Source organism: Chiloscyllium plagiosum, unplaced genomic scaffold (genome assembly GCF_037043375.1).
Source record: "Chiloscyllium plagiosum isolate Xiang-an unplaced genomic scaffold, Cpla_swu_hap1 HiC_scaffold_22, whole genome shotgun sequence".
In the NCBI taxonomy this organism is placed as follows: domain Eukaryota; kingdom Metazoa; phylum Chordata; class Chondrichthyes; order Orectolobiformes; family Hemiscylliidae; genus Chiloscyllium; species Chiloscyllium plagiosum.
Genome location: NW_028270160.1, coordinates 42,947,804 through 42,966,039, shown reverse-complemented (window position 1 = coordinate 42,966,039; position 18,236 = coordinate 42,947,804). Strand labels below are relative to the sequence as shown.

General features: G+C 42.6%; 1 protein-coding gene across 8 annotated transcripts in view; it reads right to left on the bottom strand.

Moving 5' to 3' along the window:
• The window catches only part of kndc1 (kinase non-catalytic C-lobe domain containing 1), a 354,394-nt gene that overhangs the window by 254,421 nt on the left and 81,737 nt on the right, over positions 1 to 18,236 (bottom strand). For 7 of the 8 annotated variants that reach the window (XR_006314907.2, XR_015760947.1, XR_006314906.2 and 4 more), the window contains 2 exons: positions 12,661 to 12,807; positions 342 to 459 (listed from right to left, as the gene is read on the bottom strand). Coding sequence is in view for 4 of the 8 variants with exons in the window: in XM_043712540.2 (XP_043568475.2) it covers positions 342 to 459; positions 12,661 to 12,807 (265 nt within the window). In the remaining 4 variants the exon portion in view is untranslated. The remainder of the gene's footprint in view (positions 1 to 341; positions 460 to 12,660; positions 12,808 to 18,236) is intronic. The other variant, XM_087998985.1, reaches the window with a different exon arrangement.

Genomic DNA, 18,236 nt, shown 5'->3' with positions numbered 1-18,236 from the left:
TAAAATAAATAGAAGGCATGTGTAAGTTAACAAAATGCATTCCAGGATAGATGAAAGAATAAATCTGTAGTAATAATTCAATCTCACTGAATGAAACATCTGCGGAGTGAACTTATTCAATGTCAAGATCACAGAACAGGCCTGTCCCAAATGTACAGTTAAATTTTCATCACTCCCAATCTTTTTCCCACTGAAGTTCACAATTTAAAATCTTTCTGGAGAATAATTTTCTAGACTTGCTTCGAAAGTAGAAAGCTTGGCGATATTTTCCAAGTTTGGAAAACATCTGAAAATGAGCCAAAAATTTCTTGTGGCCAGGGAAATAATTATCTAACACCTACCTTGGAAAGCACCAACAGATTCAATTGAAAGTACTCTTCTACCTATGGCGGACAGATTACGGCAAATACTGTCTGAGGATAAGCATTTTAGTTTCTCTTCACATGTGGTGATGATACTCTGCAGAACGTAAATAAATGGGTAACATTATTAAAACATCTATATTAATAATACATGTCATTGTAATAAAACAAAAGCTGAGATGAATGGGTCTTTTTCTGGTTGGAAAGGTGTAATTACTCGGGTGCCACAGCTTTCAGTCCTTAGGCCCCAACTATTTCCAATCTTTATTAATGACTCGGATGCAGGGAGAAAAAATAATACAGCCAAATTTGCACATGACTCTAAAATAGGTGGGAAAGTAAGCTGCAATGAAGAACTAAGAAATTTACAAATAATCTCTATGTATAGTTTAGGTGAATGGGTCAAAGTTTGTTAGGTGAAGTTTAACATGGAAAGTGTGAGGTCATCCATTTTGGTCAGAGGAATAGAAAGGTAACTTATTATGTAAATGGAGAGAATTTTCAGAATAACTTAAGAGTCGTAGAGTAATAGAGATGTACAGCATGGAAACAGACTCTTCCGTCCAACCCATCCATGCCGACCAGATATCCCAACCCAATCTAGTCCCAACTGCCAGCACCCGGCCCATATCCCTCCAAACCTTTCCTATTCATATACCCATCCAAATGCCTCTTAAATGTTGCAATTGTACCAGCCTCCACCACTTTATCTGGCAGCTCATTCCATACACTTGCTGTAGAGGGAAAGGACGTTGTCGTGCACAAGTCACAGAAAGCTAGTATGCAGGTACAGCAGATCATAAGGAAGGCAAATGGAACTCTGGCATCTATTGCTAAAGGAACAGAGTATAATAGTAGAGAAGAATTGCTGCAACTGTACAAAGCATTCGTGAGACTGCATTTGAAGCAGTACATACAATTTTGGTCCCCTTATTTGAGGAGGGATGTAGTTGTATTGGAGTCAGCTCAGAGGAGGGACACTAGATTGATTCCAGAAATAAGGAGCTTGTTTATAAACAGAGATTGAACAGTTCAGCTCTATACTCTCTGGAGTTTAGAAGAATCAGAGGATATTTAATTGAGATACATGACATGCTAAAGGTCATTGATAAAGTAGAAGTAAAAAGGATGATTCCTCTTATGGGACAATCTAGAATGAGAGGTCATTGTTTTAGGATAAAGCAGAGCAGATTTGAAACAAAAGAGGAGAAATTACTTCTCTCAAGGGGTTGTGAATCTGTGAATTTACTTCCCCCAGTGTGCAGTGGATGCTGACATTGAATAAATTTACAAAGGAAATGGATTTTTAATTAAGAATAGGTCGAAGGATTATTAAGAGCAGGCAGCAAAATGGAAATGAGGCTGAGGTGAGCTCAGTCCTGATCATACCAAATGGCAGAATAGGCTCAAGGGGCTGAACTGCCTACTCCAGCTCCAGGTCCTTATGTTCTTTATGCTTTTGCCAAGCAGCAAGGTGAGTTTTGTGTCTGCAGCAATGAGTTACCAGTGAGAGTTGTTAAACACTTTATTAATACCATAACTTGCCTCATTCGTATTCAGATTTTTATATTACCAAATGCACCAATAAAACGGATAATTGAAAACAAAGGGGAAACCTGGTAAATTCAACTCACCATTGGCTGTGGGAACCCTCAATGATGCTCAGCTTCTCAGGCTACAGTTCATGGCCACCAGCCACACATACCCTCATCCAACCTGTTGGCATCCAAGAATTGCCAACCCCTCTTCACCATTATGCCACCTCTCCAATCCACTTACGGGCTGTTTGTGAAGCACAGACTAACATTACAGGGTGGACCAGAAATGAGCATGAAAGGATTATGGGCATGGACAGGAACCAAGCACATGGATTAGACCAGTTTAAATCTCAGGGCAGCCAACAGGCATATATAAACAATGCAGTGCCATATTCCTGATGTTGAACTAGGACTTGCCAAACCTCTTGTGCAATCCTGATATGCCAACAATTTAACAAATAGGGCTCAATTTTACTGGGAATCAGCTAAGTGTTTCATCAGTTTCATACAGGATTTATCTCTGAGTGAATTTTCTCATGCTCGCTTACCAAACTCACCTTACTAACTACGCATCTTGCCCCTATGGCACCTACTTGTTGCATTCTCCCATTCACTGTGGGCAGAGGTACTCGTCACTGCCAGGACATGCCCATGTTCCAGTTGTGCACCATGTTAGATGCTGTCAGTCCGGAGCTACCCTGTATGCTTCACAACATTTGACAAAGGAATATCCACGCCTTCACGTCCTCCTCCCCCAGGACCAGCAGACAACAACCAGCGTTCCCTCTAATTTTCTTTCCGGCAGTGCAGGCCTCCAAGATCCATGTGCAGTAGCAACTGGAAGTGAATGTTGTAATCGACGAGCCATCACCGATCATTGGAGCGGCTGCATACACACAACTGCGCAGTTTCAAGGGAATGCTGACCACGACACCTTCACTCTGCCAGCCTGGTCGCAGATTGCCACCCTAGTCAATGTAGTGTTGATGATCTGGAGAAGTGCCCAGTAATGCTACAAGGTCAATGATCTTCTCCGCTTTGCGAGAGGTGAGTATCATCATCTTTTGTCATTGTACAAAACTTCCCCTGTGGCTCATGGCACGTGATATCTTCTCTCCCTCGCTCCCACCCACCCAATCCCTTCGCGTTACAAACTGTGCATGGCATCAGCGCTGCCCACCCACTCCCTCGGAAGCACCTTATCACCTGCACTAGCACAAACTGCTTTGCCAGGCACTTTCATTTCCTTTCATCACTCCCTTTGTCTTATTCCAGGAGAAAGCAGCCCAGAAGACAGTGGAGAAAGTCAAGAAGGGAGGCAGGGTGCCCAAATTCAACTCCTCACCCCGGGGTGAAGAGAGGATCCTGGCACTGGCTGGTGTGGGCTGCAACCATTTAAGTGGATATGCCAGATACTGACATCATGGTGGGTTTTCTTTGTGATTAATATCCTGAGCAGCTGCTGGTAAGCACGTTATTGCCACATGTCCATAGATGGTCAAGGAAGAAAAGCTCCAGACCTCTGGCATTTGGATGACAGATGGAGACCAAGGACCTGCTCAACCCCAGGCAGGAGATGACCCAGTGATATGAGTAATTAACAACTTCCACAAACTGCACAAGTAGACACAGCAGCAGCAGACAGCTTTGTCAGAGGGTCTAGGCAAAGTATTCCAAAGGCTGTAGGACTGTAGCAACACAGGAGAGGCAGGACTTGCAAGGTCTGCTGGATAAATACACAAACCGATTGTTCTACACCTTGGTGCTCACCGCCACCAGCCAGGTAACAGGGGAACGAGGAGCCTCCTCATGAGGAGACAGGATGGTGCCACTAGGCACTGTATAACCAGGCCTCTTGCATAGTCTCCTCTCAGGATACTTCAGCGGTGGCTAGACCTTTCACTTCTACTCTGTCTGCCAGCCTTAGCCCTCTGGGAGTTTGAGCTGAGGAAAGTGTTCCTATCTGTGAGTAGGACACACACAATGTGTCTGCACCCTCTAAACAGAAACCTCCTTGTGGTCACCCTTCACAACTATTATTCCCTCAATGTTACAGCATGTTGTCTCCAAATTCCATAATTCAGTTCACAAATTTACCTTCCACCGAAATGACCCTGATGAACCCCTGACTTTGTGTGGATGAACCCCCCCCAGGACTGACAATGACTCGTCTGCCTTGAAAGGATAACCCAATCTGGTGAGACTCAGCATACACTGACGGATCTCTATGCAGCTCCCTGTCTCGATTCCCATGACTCTCTCAACTGTTTGCACTAGACCCATAGGTCTCAGGGTGGCCCACTCTCCAGAGATACAAACCCCCTGACTTTGATCATCCCAAGTGGGTGACAGACTGGACTCAATGAGGGGGCAGTAAGCCAATGTGTGTCAGATGCCAGGATCCATGGATGGAGGGGGTTGCATGCTATTTCTGTTGTTGACAGGTGGGGCCAGAGGAGCAAGCACTGAGCTGGAGTCACTGACTTTCATGTCACAAATTGTCTCCGTCTAGTTTCTATTCAGCAGGCACAAAAACTGGGAACTCCATATAAACGAAATGTAATTAGATAATGATTGGTCAGAAGATATAAAAGTTTGAATAGGCATATGAATAAAATCAAGAACAACTTCCTCCCAGCTGTAATCAGACTTTTGAATGGACCTCTGAAGTTAACGTTTATCTTTCTCTCTCTGCACTTTCTCAGCGACTATACCACTATACTCTGCAATCTCCTTCGATCTGATGCACTTTGTATGTTATGATCTGCCTGTAGAGTGCACAAAACAACACTGTTCTCTATACCTTGGTTTTCCCAACTTTCTCACCAATGTCTACAGCAGAAGAATGCACCCACAGAATAATATCTAGTGGGACATAAAGTGCCAAACAAGCTGACGGTGTGCTGAGGGTGAAGACTCGTGAAGGTTTTGAAAGAGGAGTGTGAGGTGGCAAGATAAAGATGTACTGCCAAAATTGGGACAGCTATATAAGACTAGTCAAGAAACAGTCTGACATCGTCACAGTCGTGGAGTTGTCTGTAAGGTATAGTTCCAACACCATGTCGAGGCATGTTGTGTCCCACTGACAGGCCAGGCCAAGCTGAAGTGACAGCACAATAGCATACATTTAGGAAGGAGAATCACATTGATTCTGTGCCCTCTACTGCCAACCTCTCCTCAGCTCATGAATCAAACTTCAGGCTGAACACCACGGACCTGCTCAGTGACACTCAATTTGGATTCCACCTCAGTCACTCTACTCCCAACCTCGTGACAGTTTTGGCTCAGATATGGGCAAAAGAGCTGAATTCTGGATGGCAGATGTGGGAGACTGCCCCCTGACATCATTTCAAATCCTTACCAATGGTTATAGATGCATCATAGCAAGCATCCTAAATGGAATCATCACAGGATGGTTGGCAACTGCTCATCCCAAGGCTGCAAGAAATTACAGAGAGTCCACTGGCCAAGATGGAGGACAGGAAAAATTTCTGGCTGTAACAGGCTGCTCCTTTTTTGAGGCATTTTAGATGTTGGACGTGATTCTAGGAGCAGCAATTACTATTTTATATACTGTTGCACTGTTTTGGAACTTTGGAGAAAAAAAAGTCAAACAACAGTGCTTTTAAAAGGGAGAGGGACAGACAAAGGCAGCACATGGTCAGTGCAGGAGAGAGAGAGAGAGAAAGACACCCACACTGCTAACTGACACAGCAGTGAACCCGCACAGTTACTGCCTTTGCTGTTAATTCATGTATCACTGGACATCAGAGTGTGTCCAGGAAATTTAACAAACAGTGAAATTCACAACTAATCTTGGAGGAAACTGTTTGGGAGAGGTCACAGCACAGAAACAGATAAGTTGAATTGTTTTAACTGTGGCCTTGCTGTAAGTCTGCAGTAGTGATTAGAGTGGGTTCTTTCTTGATTATATGTTTTATTTGAGATGTCTCTTGATTAAACTTAAAAATATAACCCATATGTATTAAGTTAGCCTGGAGCAGTGTTTTGTAGAGGAATACGACAGTGCTATTTTCTGGGTCTGCAGATTGAAAGAAGCAAAAATGGCCTTTAGTAGAGTGAAATGCTCTTCTTGTCAGATGTGGGAGTTTAGGGGCCGTTTATATGTCACTGAGGATTATATCTGCAATAAATGCCAATGGTTGCGAATCCTATTAGATGGAATGGATCGGATGGAGCAACAGTTAGAGGCAATGAGGAATTTACAAGAGCAAGTGGGTGTGATGGATGGCAGTTATAGAAAGGGAGAAAAGTCACAGGTACATAGATGGGGTAACTCCAGGAAAGGTAAGAGACGGAGGCAGGTTGTGCAGGAGTCTGCTGTGGCTATCCCCATTTCAAATAAGTATGCTGGTTTGGAAAATGTAGCAGGTGATGGATTCTCAGGGGATTGTAGCACGAACAGCCAAGTTTCTGGTATCGACATTGGCTCAAATGCAATGAAGAGTACGTCAAGTTCCAAGAGATTGATTGTGATAGGGGACTCTCTAGTCCGAGGGACAGACAGACATTTCTGTGGCCGTCAGCGAAAAATCAGAATGGTGTGCTGCCTCCCTGATGCCAGGATCAAGGATGGCTCAGAGAAGGTACAGAGTATTCCCAAGGGGGAGAGGGCCCAGCAGGAGGTCATTGTGCACATTGGAACCAACAACATAGGAAGGGAAAAGGATGAGATTCTGAAGGGAGTATATGGAGAGCTAGGCAGGAATTTTAAAAAGGAGGTCCTCGAGAGTAGCAATATCTGCATTGGTCCTGGTGCTATGAGCTAGTGAGGACAGGAATAGGAGGATAGAGCAGATGAATGCATGGCTGGGGAGCTGGTGTATTGGGAGAAGGATTCACATTTTTGAATCATTGGATTCTCTTCTGGGGTAAAAGTGACCTGTACAAGAAGAACGGATTGCACCTGAATTGAAAGGAAACTAATATACTGGCAGGGAGAGTTGCTAGAGCTGTTCTGGACGATTTAAACTAGTAAGGGGTGGTTGGGGGGGGGGGCTGGTGGAGGTGAGGGGTGTGGGACCCAGGAAGATAGTGGGGAAAGAGATCAACCTGAGACGCTACAGCTGGGAAAATAAGTGAGTCAAACAGTCCGGGCAGGCTGGGACAAAGCAGAGAACAAGGTAGGACTGATAAATTAAACTGCATTAAACTGCAAAGGGCCTAACAGGAAAGGCAGATGAACTCAGGGCATGGTCAGGAACAAGGTATTGGGATATCATAGCAAGTACAGAGACATGGCTCAGGGATGGACAGGACTGGCAGCTTAATGTTCCAGGATACAAATGTTACAGGAAGGACAGAAAGGGAGGCAAGAAAGGAGGGGGAGTGGCGTTTTTGATAAGGAATAGCATTACAGCTAGTGAAGGGGGACATGAGATAGCTTTGGTAAATAGAATTAAGGAGAATCCATCCAAAGGGTTTTTATAAATACATTAAGGACATAAGAGTAATTAGGAAGAGAATAGGACCACTCAAAGATCAGCAAGGCAACCTTTGTGTGGAGTTGCAGGAGATGGGGCAGACACTAAATGAGTATTTTGCATTGGTGTTTACTGTGGAGAAGAACATGGACAATATAGAATGCAAGGAAATAGATAGTGACGTCTTGAAAAATATCCATATTACAGAGGAGGAACTGCTGGATGCCTTGAAATGCATAAAAGTGGACGAATCCCCAGGATCTGATCAGGTGTACTCTTGAACTCTGTGGGAAGCTAGAGAAGTGATTGCTGGGCCTCTTACTGAGATATTTGTATCATCGATAGTCACAGGTGAGGTGCCGGAAGACTGGAGGTTGGCAAACGTGGTGCTACAATTTAAGAAGGGTGATAAGGACAAGCCAGGGAACTATAGACCAGTGAGCCTGATGTCATGGTGGGCAAGTTGTTGGAGGGAAGCCTGAGGGACAGGATGTACATGTATTTGGAAAGGCAAGGACTGATTAGGGATAGTCAACATGGCTTTGTGCATGGGAAATCATGTCTCACAAAGTTGATTGAGTTTTTTGAAAAAGTAACAAAGAGGATTGATGAGGGTAGAGTGGTAGATGTGATCTATATGGACTTCAGTAAGGCGTTCGACAAGGGTCCCCATGGGAGACTGGTTAGCAAGGTTAGATCGTATGAAATACAGGGAGAATTAGCCATTTGGATACAGAACTGTCTCAAAGGTAGAAGACTGGGTGTGGTGGTGGAGGTTGTTTTTCAGACTGAAGGCCTGTGACCAGTGGAGTTCCACAAGAATCGGTGCTGGGTCCACTACTTTTCATCATTTATATAAATGATTTGGATGTGAGCATAAGAGGTATCATTAGGAAGTTTGCAGGTGAGACCAAAATTGGAGGTAAAGTGGACATCAAAGAAGTTACCTCGGATTACAACAGGATCTTGATCAGATGGGCCAATGGGCTGTGGAGTGGCAGTTGGAGTCTAATTTCAATAAATGTGAGGTGCTGCATTTTCGGAAAGCAAATCTTATCAAGACTTATACCCTTAATGGTAAGTTCTAGGGATTGTTGCTGAACAAAGAGACCTTGGAGTGCAGGTTCATAGCTCTTTGAAAGTAGAGTCGCAGGTTGTCAGGATAGTGAAGAAGGCATTTGGTATGTTTTCCTTTATTGGTCAGAGTATTGAGTACAGGATTTGGGAGGTCATGTTGCAGCTATACAGGACATTCGTGAGGCCATTTTTGGAACGTCACATGCAATTTTGCTACCTTTCTATCGGAATAATGTTGTGAAACCTGAAAGGTTTCAGAAAAGATTTACAAGGATGTTGCCAGGGTTGGAGGATTTGAGCTATAGGGAGAGGTTGAATAGGCTGAGGCTGTTTTCCCGTTAGCTTTGGAGGCTGATGAGTAACCTTATAGAGGTTTACAAAATCATGAGGAGCATGGATAGGATAAATAGACAAGGCCCTTTGGGATGGGGGAGTCCATAACTAGAGTGCATAGGTTTAGAGTGAGAGGGGAAAGATATAAAAGAGACCTAAGGGGCAACGTTTTCACACAGAGGGTGGTACATGTATGGAATGAGCTGCCAGAGGAAGTGGTGGAGGCTAGTACAATTGCAACATTTAAAAGACATCTGGATGGGTACATGAATAGGAAGGGTTTGGTGGGATATGGGCCGGGTGCTGGCAGGTGGGACTAGATCGGGTTGGGGCATCTGTTCGGCATGGACAAGTTGGACCGAAGGGTCTGTTTCCATGCTGTATATCTCTATGACTCCTTGACTCTCTGACTCCATCAATACTTCCCACTACCTCAGGAAATCAATCAACACAATCAAAGACCCCTCCCACTCCGGTTATACTCTCTTCCACCCTTTTCCATCAGGCAGAAGATATAAAAGTTTAACTACACATAGAGGAGGAGAAAGTGAGGACTGCAGATGCTGGAGTACCAGAGTTGAAAAATGTGGTGCTGGAAAAACACAGCAGGTCAGGCAGCATCCGAGGAGCAGGAGAATCGACATTTCGGGCATAAGCCCTTCTTCAGGAATGAGGCTGGTGTGCTAAGCGGGCTGAGATAAAAGGTGGGGGGAGGGAATTTGGGGGATGGGCGCTGGGAATACGATAGGTGGAAGGAGGTGAGGGTGAGGGTGATAGGCCGGAGAGGGGGTGGGGGTGGGGGTGGAGAGGTCGGGAAGACGATTCAGGTCAAGAGGGCGATACTGAATCCGAGGGTTGGGACTGAGATAAGGTGGGGGTAGGGGAAATGGAGAAATCTACATTCATCCTGTGTGGTTGGAGGGTTCCTAGGCAGAAGATGAGGTGCTCTTCCTCCAGGCATCGTGTGGCCAGGGTCTGGTGATGGAGGAGGCCAAGGACCTGCATGTCATTGACGGAGTGGGAGGGGGAGTTAAAGTGTTCAGCCACGGGGCAGTTGGGTTGGTTGGTGCGGGTGTCCCAGAGGTGTTTCCTGAAAACTACACATAGATTCAAGAACAGCTTCCTCCCAGCTGTAATCAGACTTTTGAATGGACCTCTCAAAGGTTAACATTTATCTTTCTCTCTCTGCACTTTCTCAGCAGCTGTAAAACTATGTTCTGCAATCTTCTTCGGTCTGATGCACTTTGTACGGTATGATCTGCCTGTAGAGCGCACAAAACAACACTTTTCTCTGTGTCTTGGTATATTTGACAGCAATAAATCAAATCAAACCAAATGAAAGTTTTGCCAGGATATGGTTTCAAGGAGTCCAAGCAAACTGGAATCAAGGGCATTGGGGGGAAAAAAATCTCCACTGGTTAGAGTCATTTCTGGCACATAGGAAGATGTGATTGTTATAGATCAGTCATCTCGGATCCAGATCCAAGAGTTCTTCAGGATAGTTTTCTCGGCCTAAACATCATCCATTGTTTCATTAATGACCTTCCCTCCATCATCAGGTCAAATGTTGTTCGCTGATGATGCACAAAGTTCAGATCTCCTCACAACTCCTGATATATTGAAGCAGTCCATGTTGAAACGCAACAAGAACTGGGCAATATCCAAGTCTGAGCTGACAAATGGCAACTAACATTCAGGCAACATTAGTGCCACTTAATGGCTATTTCTTATAAAATAGAATTTAAACATCATCCCTTGACGTTCAATCACATTAGTATGATGAATCCCCAACTAACAATACCCTGGAGATTACCATTGACCAAACAATTAAAGTGGCCAGCCATATTAATATTGTGATTGCAAGAACAGTTCAGATACTAGAAATCCTGCATCAATTAACTCACCTCTGACTCCCCAAAGGCACAAGTCAGAAGTCTGATGGAATACTTCCCACTCGCCTGGATGAGCACAATCTCAATAACACTCAAACAGCTTGGTACCATCCAGAACACAACAACACAAATGATTGTCACCAAATCCACTGACATTCATTCCCTCCATTACTGCTGCTTAAAATACACTGCAATAACTCACCAAGCCTCCTCTGAGAGCAGCTTGCAAACCCATAGCTACTTCCATTTGGAAATGCAGCAGATAGATGGGAACACCACCTCCTGAAATTTCCCCACTGTTATGGACCAGACCCAACCCCCTCAAAAAATATGAAGATAGTCTCGACCCTACTCTTTTCTTATTTTATAGGTAAGTGTAAGGCATTGCTTTCCTGTTGCAATTTGATTGGTCAAACTACCAGGCTTGAAACAAAACACACTTTGTTCATATACTTTAATAAAACACAGACGAAATAGAAATAAAATAATTGGCTCAACTGCAACTCTATTGAAATGCTTAAGAAAATAATATATATTAACTATTACAAATTAACTGTTCCAATAACGTAACACCCCATTAACACACCCTTGGGAACATGTAATTCAGTCAAATGTATTGTCTCACATTCAATTCCAGCAGTAGGATGAGAACCCCAGCTTTCAGCTGTAACAGAGAGAGTAATAAGAGCTACCACATTCAGGTTCAAGGCACCAGCAATCACTACTGAAGGCTAAAACTAAAAAAAAATCCTGATTCTGTGAGAGCTTGACCCCACCCATTCAAGCTGCTTCTATTGTTCCAACTTTAAAAAAGAAACTGCAAGACTCCACAAGCTGTTTAGTGGCTCAAGCAGTCTGCTCGGTGCCTCTGTCACAGTCTTTCTTCATAAAAAAAACAGGACAGAATACACCTCTTAAGTCCATAATATCATCACATCATTCACCATCCTGACTTAGAAATATTCCTTCAGTGTCACTTGGTCAAAATCATGGAATTCTCTCCTGAACAGTATTGTGAGTTTACCTACAGCACATGGACCACAATGGTTCAAGAAAGCAACTAATCATCTTCTCAAGGGCAACTACGGATGGGCAATAAAATCAGTGGTGAGCCACTTTCTTGAATTGCTGTAGTTCGTGTGGTGCAGGTACACCCCTCATACTGTTAAGAAGCAAGTTGCAAGATTTGTACCTCGCAACATCAAAGAACAATGATATAGTTTCAAGTCAGGATGGTGAGTGACTTGGGGGATTGTCAGGTTGTAGTGTTACTGTTCATCTGTCCTGATCTATCGACATGGGTTATGGATTTGGAAGGTGCTGTCAAAGGAGCCGAGGTAAGCTATTGTAGATGGTGTGCACTGGCTCTTCAATGTACTAATAGTGGAGGGAGTGAATTTTTCAGATTTTGGATGAGGTAGTGGGAAGGAGAGGATGGGGGATTAGGGACGGTGGTTGATTGGTTTGACTGCTCATCCTGAGGGATACTTAAAGATTTCTCAGATAGCCAGATACTTAGGTCCAGGAGTTTGGCATTAAGACACTTGCCTCCTGAATCCACCAAGTTTCTTGCCTTAATGAAACTGCTGGAGACACCAGAAGGCCACAGCTAAAAAACAAAGTGAACTGAATGACCATAAGCCTTTTTCATTATTAAATCTGCATCAGATTGATTGCTCACTCACTTTACAGGCTTAGATAGAGCTGGAAGTGGATGGTTAGAGTCAGGTTTAAAGACAAGAAACATAGTTTTCAGACTAACCCAAACTTGCCTTAGTTCTTTAAAGTTAAAGATCCCATTCCCAGACTATTCCCACTTTAGGACCTCCCACGCGTGGCCCACAAATTTCCAGCTTTTTCAGATACCCAGTTGACCTATATGTACGTAATCCAAAATTTGCATTATGAAGAGGTTATACAAAGTTATACAGAATGATTTTATACTCAGGGCTCTACATGTATGGAGGAAAAATAAAGCCATACATAAATTCCACCAAGAATCTCAAAATCATACCTCGATGTCTGGTCTGTCTTCAGGCTTTTCCTGCTGCATTTGATCGAGAAGGCTTCTTAAATCTTGGCTGAGGTTTGGTTCTAACTCTGGCTCTATCACAAACTCAGCTGCAGCAGCTAGCGTAGCCCCCAAAGAATAGACGTGAGCCTGAAAATATTAAGAACATGCATAGAAAAGTTACAGTGTTACAATATTTGTTGGATATCCTGGTACATTAAAATATATGCACTATATAATGTAACTCTCACAACGTTCCAGCTGTTATCTCAGCAAAAGTAAATGACATTGTTTCAGGTTAATGTTACATTTATTGCTGAACAAAATGTTTTTTGGGACAAAAAATATAGTCATTTCATTAGAAATCAAGTAGCACTTGATACGATAGGCACCTTAAAAAGTAGGAATTACGTTTTCTGGAGAACTTAGTAAGGAATTATATTATTTAGCACTAGCCCAAACAATAAACTGATAATGATTGTATTACATGAGCACAAAATCCAAAGGTTTTCTCATCGCTGCACTTACAATAATCACGACACCCAGGTTACCAATGATATGTTATTATTGTTCGAGGAGAAAGTGAGGTCTGCAGATGCTGGAGATCAAAGTTGAAACTTTATTGCTGGAACAGCACAGCAGGTCAGGCAGCATCCAGGGAACAGGAGATTCGACGTTTCGGGCACAGGCCCTTCTTCAGGAAAGGGCCTGATTCCTGAAGAAGGGCCTGTGCCCGAAACGTCGAATCTCCTGTTCCCTGGATGCTGCCTGACCTGCTGTGCTGTTCCAGCAATAAAGTTTCAACTATGTTATTATTGTTACCTTACAGCACTTCTTCAAATTAAATTTTAACTCAAGCGTGATTGGTGTGGAGCAAAAACATTTCAGAAGACTGTACAGGCAGTCCCAGAGTTGCAAACGGATTCTGTTCTTAAGTCCATTTGCATGTTGATTTGTATGCAAGTCTGAACACAATGCAGGACAATATAAAATATATTCATAAGTACAGGAAATGTACGTTGGATCTTTAAAATGAATATTAATACATCCTTTTAATTCAGAAGTACGAGCATTATAAGTCATATGTTTATAAATTGGGGACCCACTGTAAAAAGGTATTTAACAAACTAATTTGCATTGAAGTCCCAAAATTTATAAAATTTGGGTGGGAGTGGATTAGAAATCTGTACATCTCAACCTTGAATATACATAAGAACACATTCTCGACAGTCCTCTGTAGTAAAGAATTCCATAGGTTCACCACACTCAGAGAGAGAAAGAAATACAGCCAAGTGTGGTTTGGGAGAAGTTATTCACAGGAAATGATTCACAGGAAAGGATTACTTTTACTTCATCGTCGAGCCCAAAGGAGCACTTCTGGTCCAGCTGGTCACAGTAGGAAAGGTTACAAACATATCCACATCATTTTTTGAACACAGGTCCTCTTCTGTTTGAGTTCAGGTGGGAACTGAAGGCCCACTCTTGTTAAAATTTCTGCTTCTATTCCAATGATCTAATTGGAGAACAGTGTGTATGCTTCAAGGACCAATTGGATTTTATGACAGGAGACTCAACTCTAAGATCATACCCCTACTTATCCTCCTATGTCCCAGTTAGTTAACTTGCATCTGTAATTTTTATTGTGTGTTCTCCAGGCCTCAATTTGGCTTTTTACATTTATCACAGTTGTGGAATACAATTCACAGAGCAGTGATAAATGCTGGAATATCATATAAGAATAGCTGAATTTTACTTGGCTGTTGTAAATCAGTGTTATCGATGTCACTCTCACATTAATACATATACTGTGTCATGAACTAGGGACAACAAGGTGAATATTAATTGGGTTAAAATTAAAATGCATGCTAATCTTGAAATAAGTGCTGTAGTCATACTTAATTTCTTCCTGGCGTAATGAGATACTTGACAAAGGATGGGCTTTGGAATTGTTAGTTCAGAAGTTGCAACAATAACAGGCTGTGTCAGAATATTATTCACTCTACGTAGAACAAGGAAATAAGGAAACAGAAAATAGAGACCAGTTGAGCTATTACAGAAACCAGACCCAATACTGAATGTTGAGATTTCAGAGGCCTGAATGAAGTTGGATATTATAACATGAACTAAAACTCTATTATTGAGAAGTTCTTTGGCTAACTGAGCTTAACTAAAATATCCAATTCTTAGTCCACACAGACTCAAGTGTGGTCATCTTTCACCACAGCAATGAAATTATTTAACTTCTAACTCACCATGAGCAATCCCATGCGAGATCTGCCTGTTAAAATATAACTTGACACTGACAACACTGCACCATTTAGTAATGTCAGTATAGGCTAAGTGATTCAGAGAATGTTAATCTATTAATTGGCCTGATCCAAAGATCACATTCATCATTTGTTCAATTGCATAAACAAACAGCTTATATTTCAATGACTAACCAAATACACAAGTCCTAACATGCAAGACCAAGGACATTATATTGTGAAACAAGTCAATGGAGTCTAGTATCTACCAGGCCCTGTTAAGACTCCTGTTACAAAGAACAGGGCTTTTTTTGTTCTGTCCAGATTTGCATCAAAAGATTGAGATCGCTTTTCATGACATAAAAGTGGAGGTGATCAGACATTGTGAGTATTTGCAGTGGTTCAATGGCACTTGCCAATTAAATGAACTAAATTAGTGAGAGCAAAACAAGTGACAATGCATGTAATACAGTTGTTGTGTTACTGGAGAACAGGTTTCCTTTACAGCAAGAAATTTAAATGAGCTAACGATCAACAAATGTAACACACGTATAGTCAACTGAGTAGCACATAGGGAGGCTTGTTTCATTTTGACAGCCTCATTTAAATGTTGCTGCCTATTTCACACAAGCATCCAGAAGTAGCTCACCAGGTTCAAGACTGTACAGGACAGAATGCAAACTGTCCTGGAAAAAAAACATTCTGGTACTGCTGTAAAAGGAGCAGTCAATCTATGATGAGCCCATTTAAGGTATTTTTAATCAATCTGTTCAGAGATGTTACAACACACCTCTGGAGCAAGTGGACCATGAATGCAGGTCACCTGGCTCAGAGGTAGGACACTACCACTGCACAACAGGAACCTATATTAAAGTTACAGTACAGAACCAGAGTCCACAAAAGAATGCAGGTATTTCTATCCGTTATGAGCCCATTTAGCATCACAGGCACAAACTGATTTCATCCCTTTTGCGTCTGTTCTTGTTGATGAAAGTGATGTTGAGTGCCAGGCTAGCATGCTTTTATGATTGATTCCAATGTTGCTAATTGTGGAAATGGTTGTAAGTACATTAAGTTTGATCAAGCTGCACAAGATAATATCATTCATCCCAAAGAGATGCATGAAAATGAACAGCTTTGCACAAATAATAGCTCATTTATTTCACACCATGAAGGGCTTTGAAGTCCTTGAAGCCTGACATTGTTCCTATGCACTCAAAGTTACATTACATTACATTACAGTGTGGAAACAGGCCCTTCGGCCCAACAAGTCCACACCGACCCGCCGAAGCGCAACCCACACATACCCCTACATTTACCCCTTACCTAACACTATGGGCAATTTAGCATGGCCAATTCACCTGGCCTGCACATCTTTGGACTGTGGGAGGAAACCGGAGCACCTGGAGGAAACCCACGCAGACACAGGGAGAATGTGCAAACTCCACACAGTCAGTCGCCTGAGGCAGGAATTGAACCCGGGTCTCTGGCGCTGTGAGGCAGCAGTGCTAACCACTGTGCCACCGTGCCGCCCAAGTTGGTAGATGTGATTCCAATATTAAATATGGGGATGTTGGAACCTAAAAATCACAGGCCACTTCCATTGATGCTTGAAAGAAAGATTGAAAAAAAGAGGAACTGATCTGATCAATCCACCACAACAAAATGCAGAACCACATTGTACACCATCACAATCCTCATTGACCACCCTGACGTACATACAAGCAGTCATGCAGTCTCTTGCAAGAGGTGAACAGAAGAGAAACTTAGGACCAATTTCCACAAGCTGCCCACAAATATGCCAAGCTAGCAACTTATCCACAGGAAATCCACGCTAAGTGCACACATGTTCAATAGTCAATTACCCTTGACAAAATAAATTCTCCTTAATACCTAATTCTTTAATGCCTTTTGTACAAATGCCCTATTCTCCGACTTAGCCAACTAAAGTCATGAAGAGAACAGACTCATTCCTGATGAAGGGTTTTTGCCCGAAACGTCAATTTTGCCTGTCCTCGGATGCTGCCTGAATTGCTGTGCTCTTCCAGCACCACTGATCCAGAAGAAGGTTTCCAGCATCTGCAGTCATTGTTTTTACCTCCAAGTATTCCTATCACAACTTCTGGTGGCTTTGCACTTCTCTAATGAAAAAAAGACACTAAATCCTGGACAGCTAAAATTTGGATACCATTTTGATTGACCTCCTTTGGAAGTTTTCCAGTGCCTTGATATCTCCACGGTATATCATGACCAAATTTGTGTCTCTAATAATTTTTGTGTACAACTTAAATACAATGTTGTTGGTATTAGTCAACAACAACTTGTATTTATACAGCAGTTTTAACATATCAAAGCATTCCAAAGTGCTTCACAGGAAAATTAACCAACAAAATTGGACACTGAACTATATAAGGAGATGACCAAATGGGTGATTAAGACTTGATCAAAGAAAAAGGTTTTTCAAGAGTCATATAAGTAGAAATAGAGAGTTGTACAGAGAGTTTACGAAGGAAATTCAGAATTTGGAGTTGAGGCAGCTAAAAATACGGCCTCCAAACATGAAACAATTAAATCTGTGGATGCTGAAAAGACGGGAATTTGAGAAATACAATGATCTCAAAGGGTTGTAGAGCTGGAGGAGGTTGCAGGGATAGGAAGGGCTAATGGAAGTATTTGAATACAAAGATGATAATATTAGAACAAAGGGAGGGTCCTTGCTTGGGGGCAGGTCATAACAAGGTCCATGTCTCTGTTGCATATAGAAGTGCAGGTAACACAGTGATTCTGCAGACTCATCATCTGAGTGCTGGTTTTGATGCCTTTCTTATCAAACATTCTTCTCCACAGGTAGCCAAAGGCTGGATGAGCACATTGGAGGTAAGATTGAGTTTCAGTAGCAATGGCTGCCATTGCTCAAAGGATGTGGCCAAGGTATGAAATAACTTCCACACTGGCAATGACTTGTCATTGATCTTGATTGTCAGAGGTTTGAGGAGGGAGAGGTTGTTTTGAATAGCAGGAGCAAGCTGGCATAGGATCTTGGTGTTCCAGATGTTTAGCCTAAGGCTAATTCTTTAATTCACCTCCATGAATGGGGTTGGAACTCAGCATCTGAGATAATGCATCCACAAACATTATCTGTGTATTGCAGGCCTGATGACAGAGGTTGGGCTGCTCCTGGTTCTAGACCAGAGGTGATAGATGACACACTGCTTGTCCAGTACAGTTGCTCCACTACAGAGGGGAAGTTATGGAGATGAGGTTCAGTGTTGTGGCAAGGAAGTTGGATAATTTTGTGTGATGACAGAGCTTTGGTGATGCCAGTTTGCATTG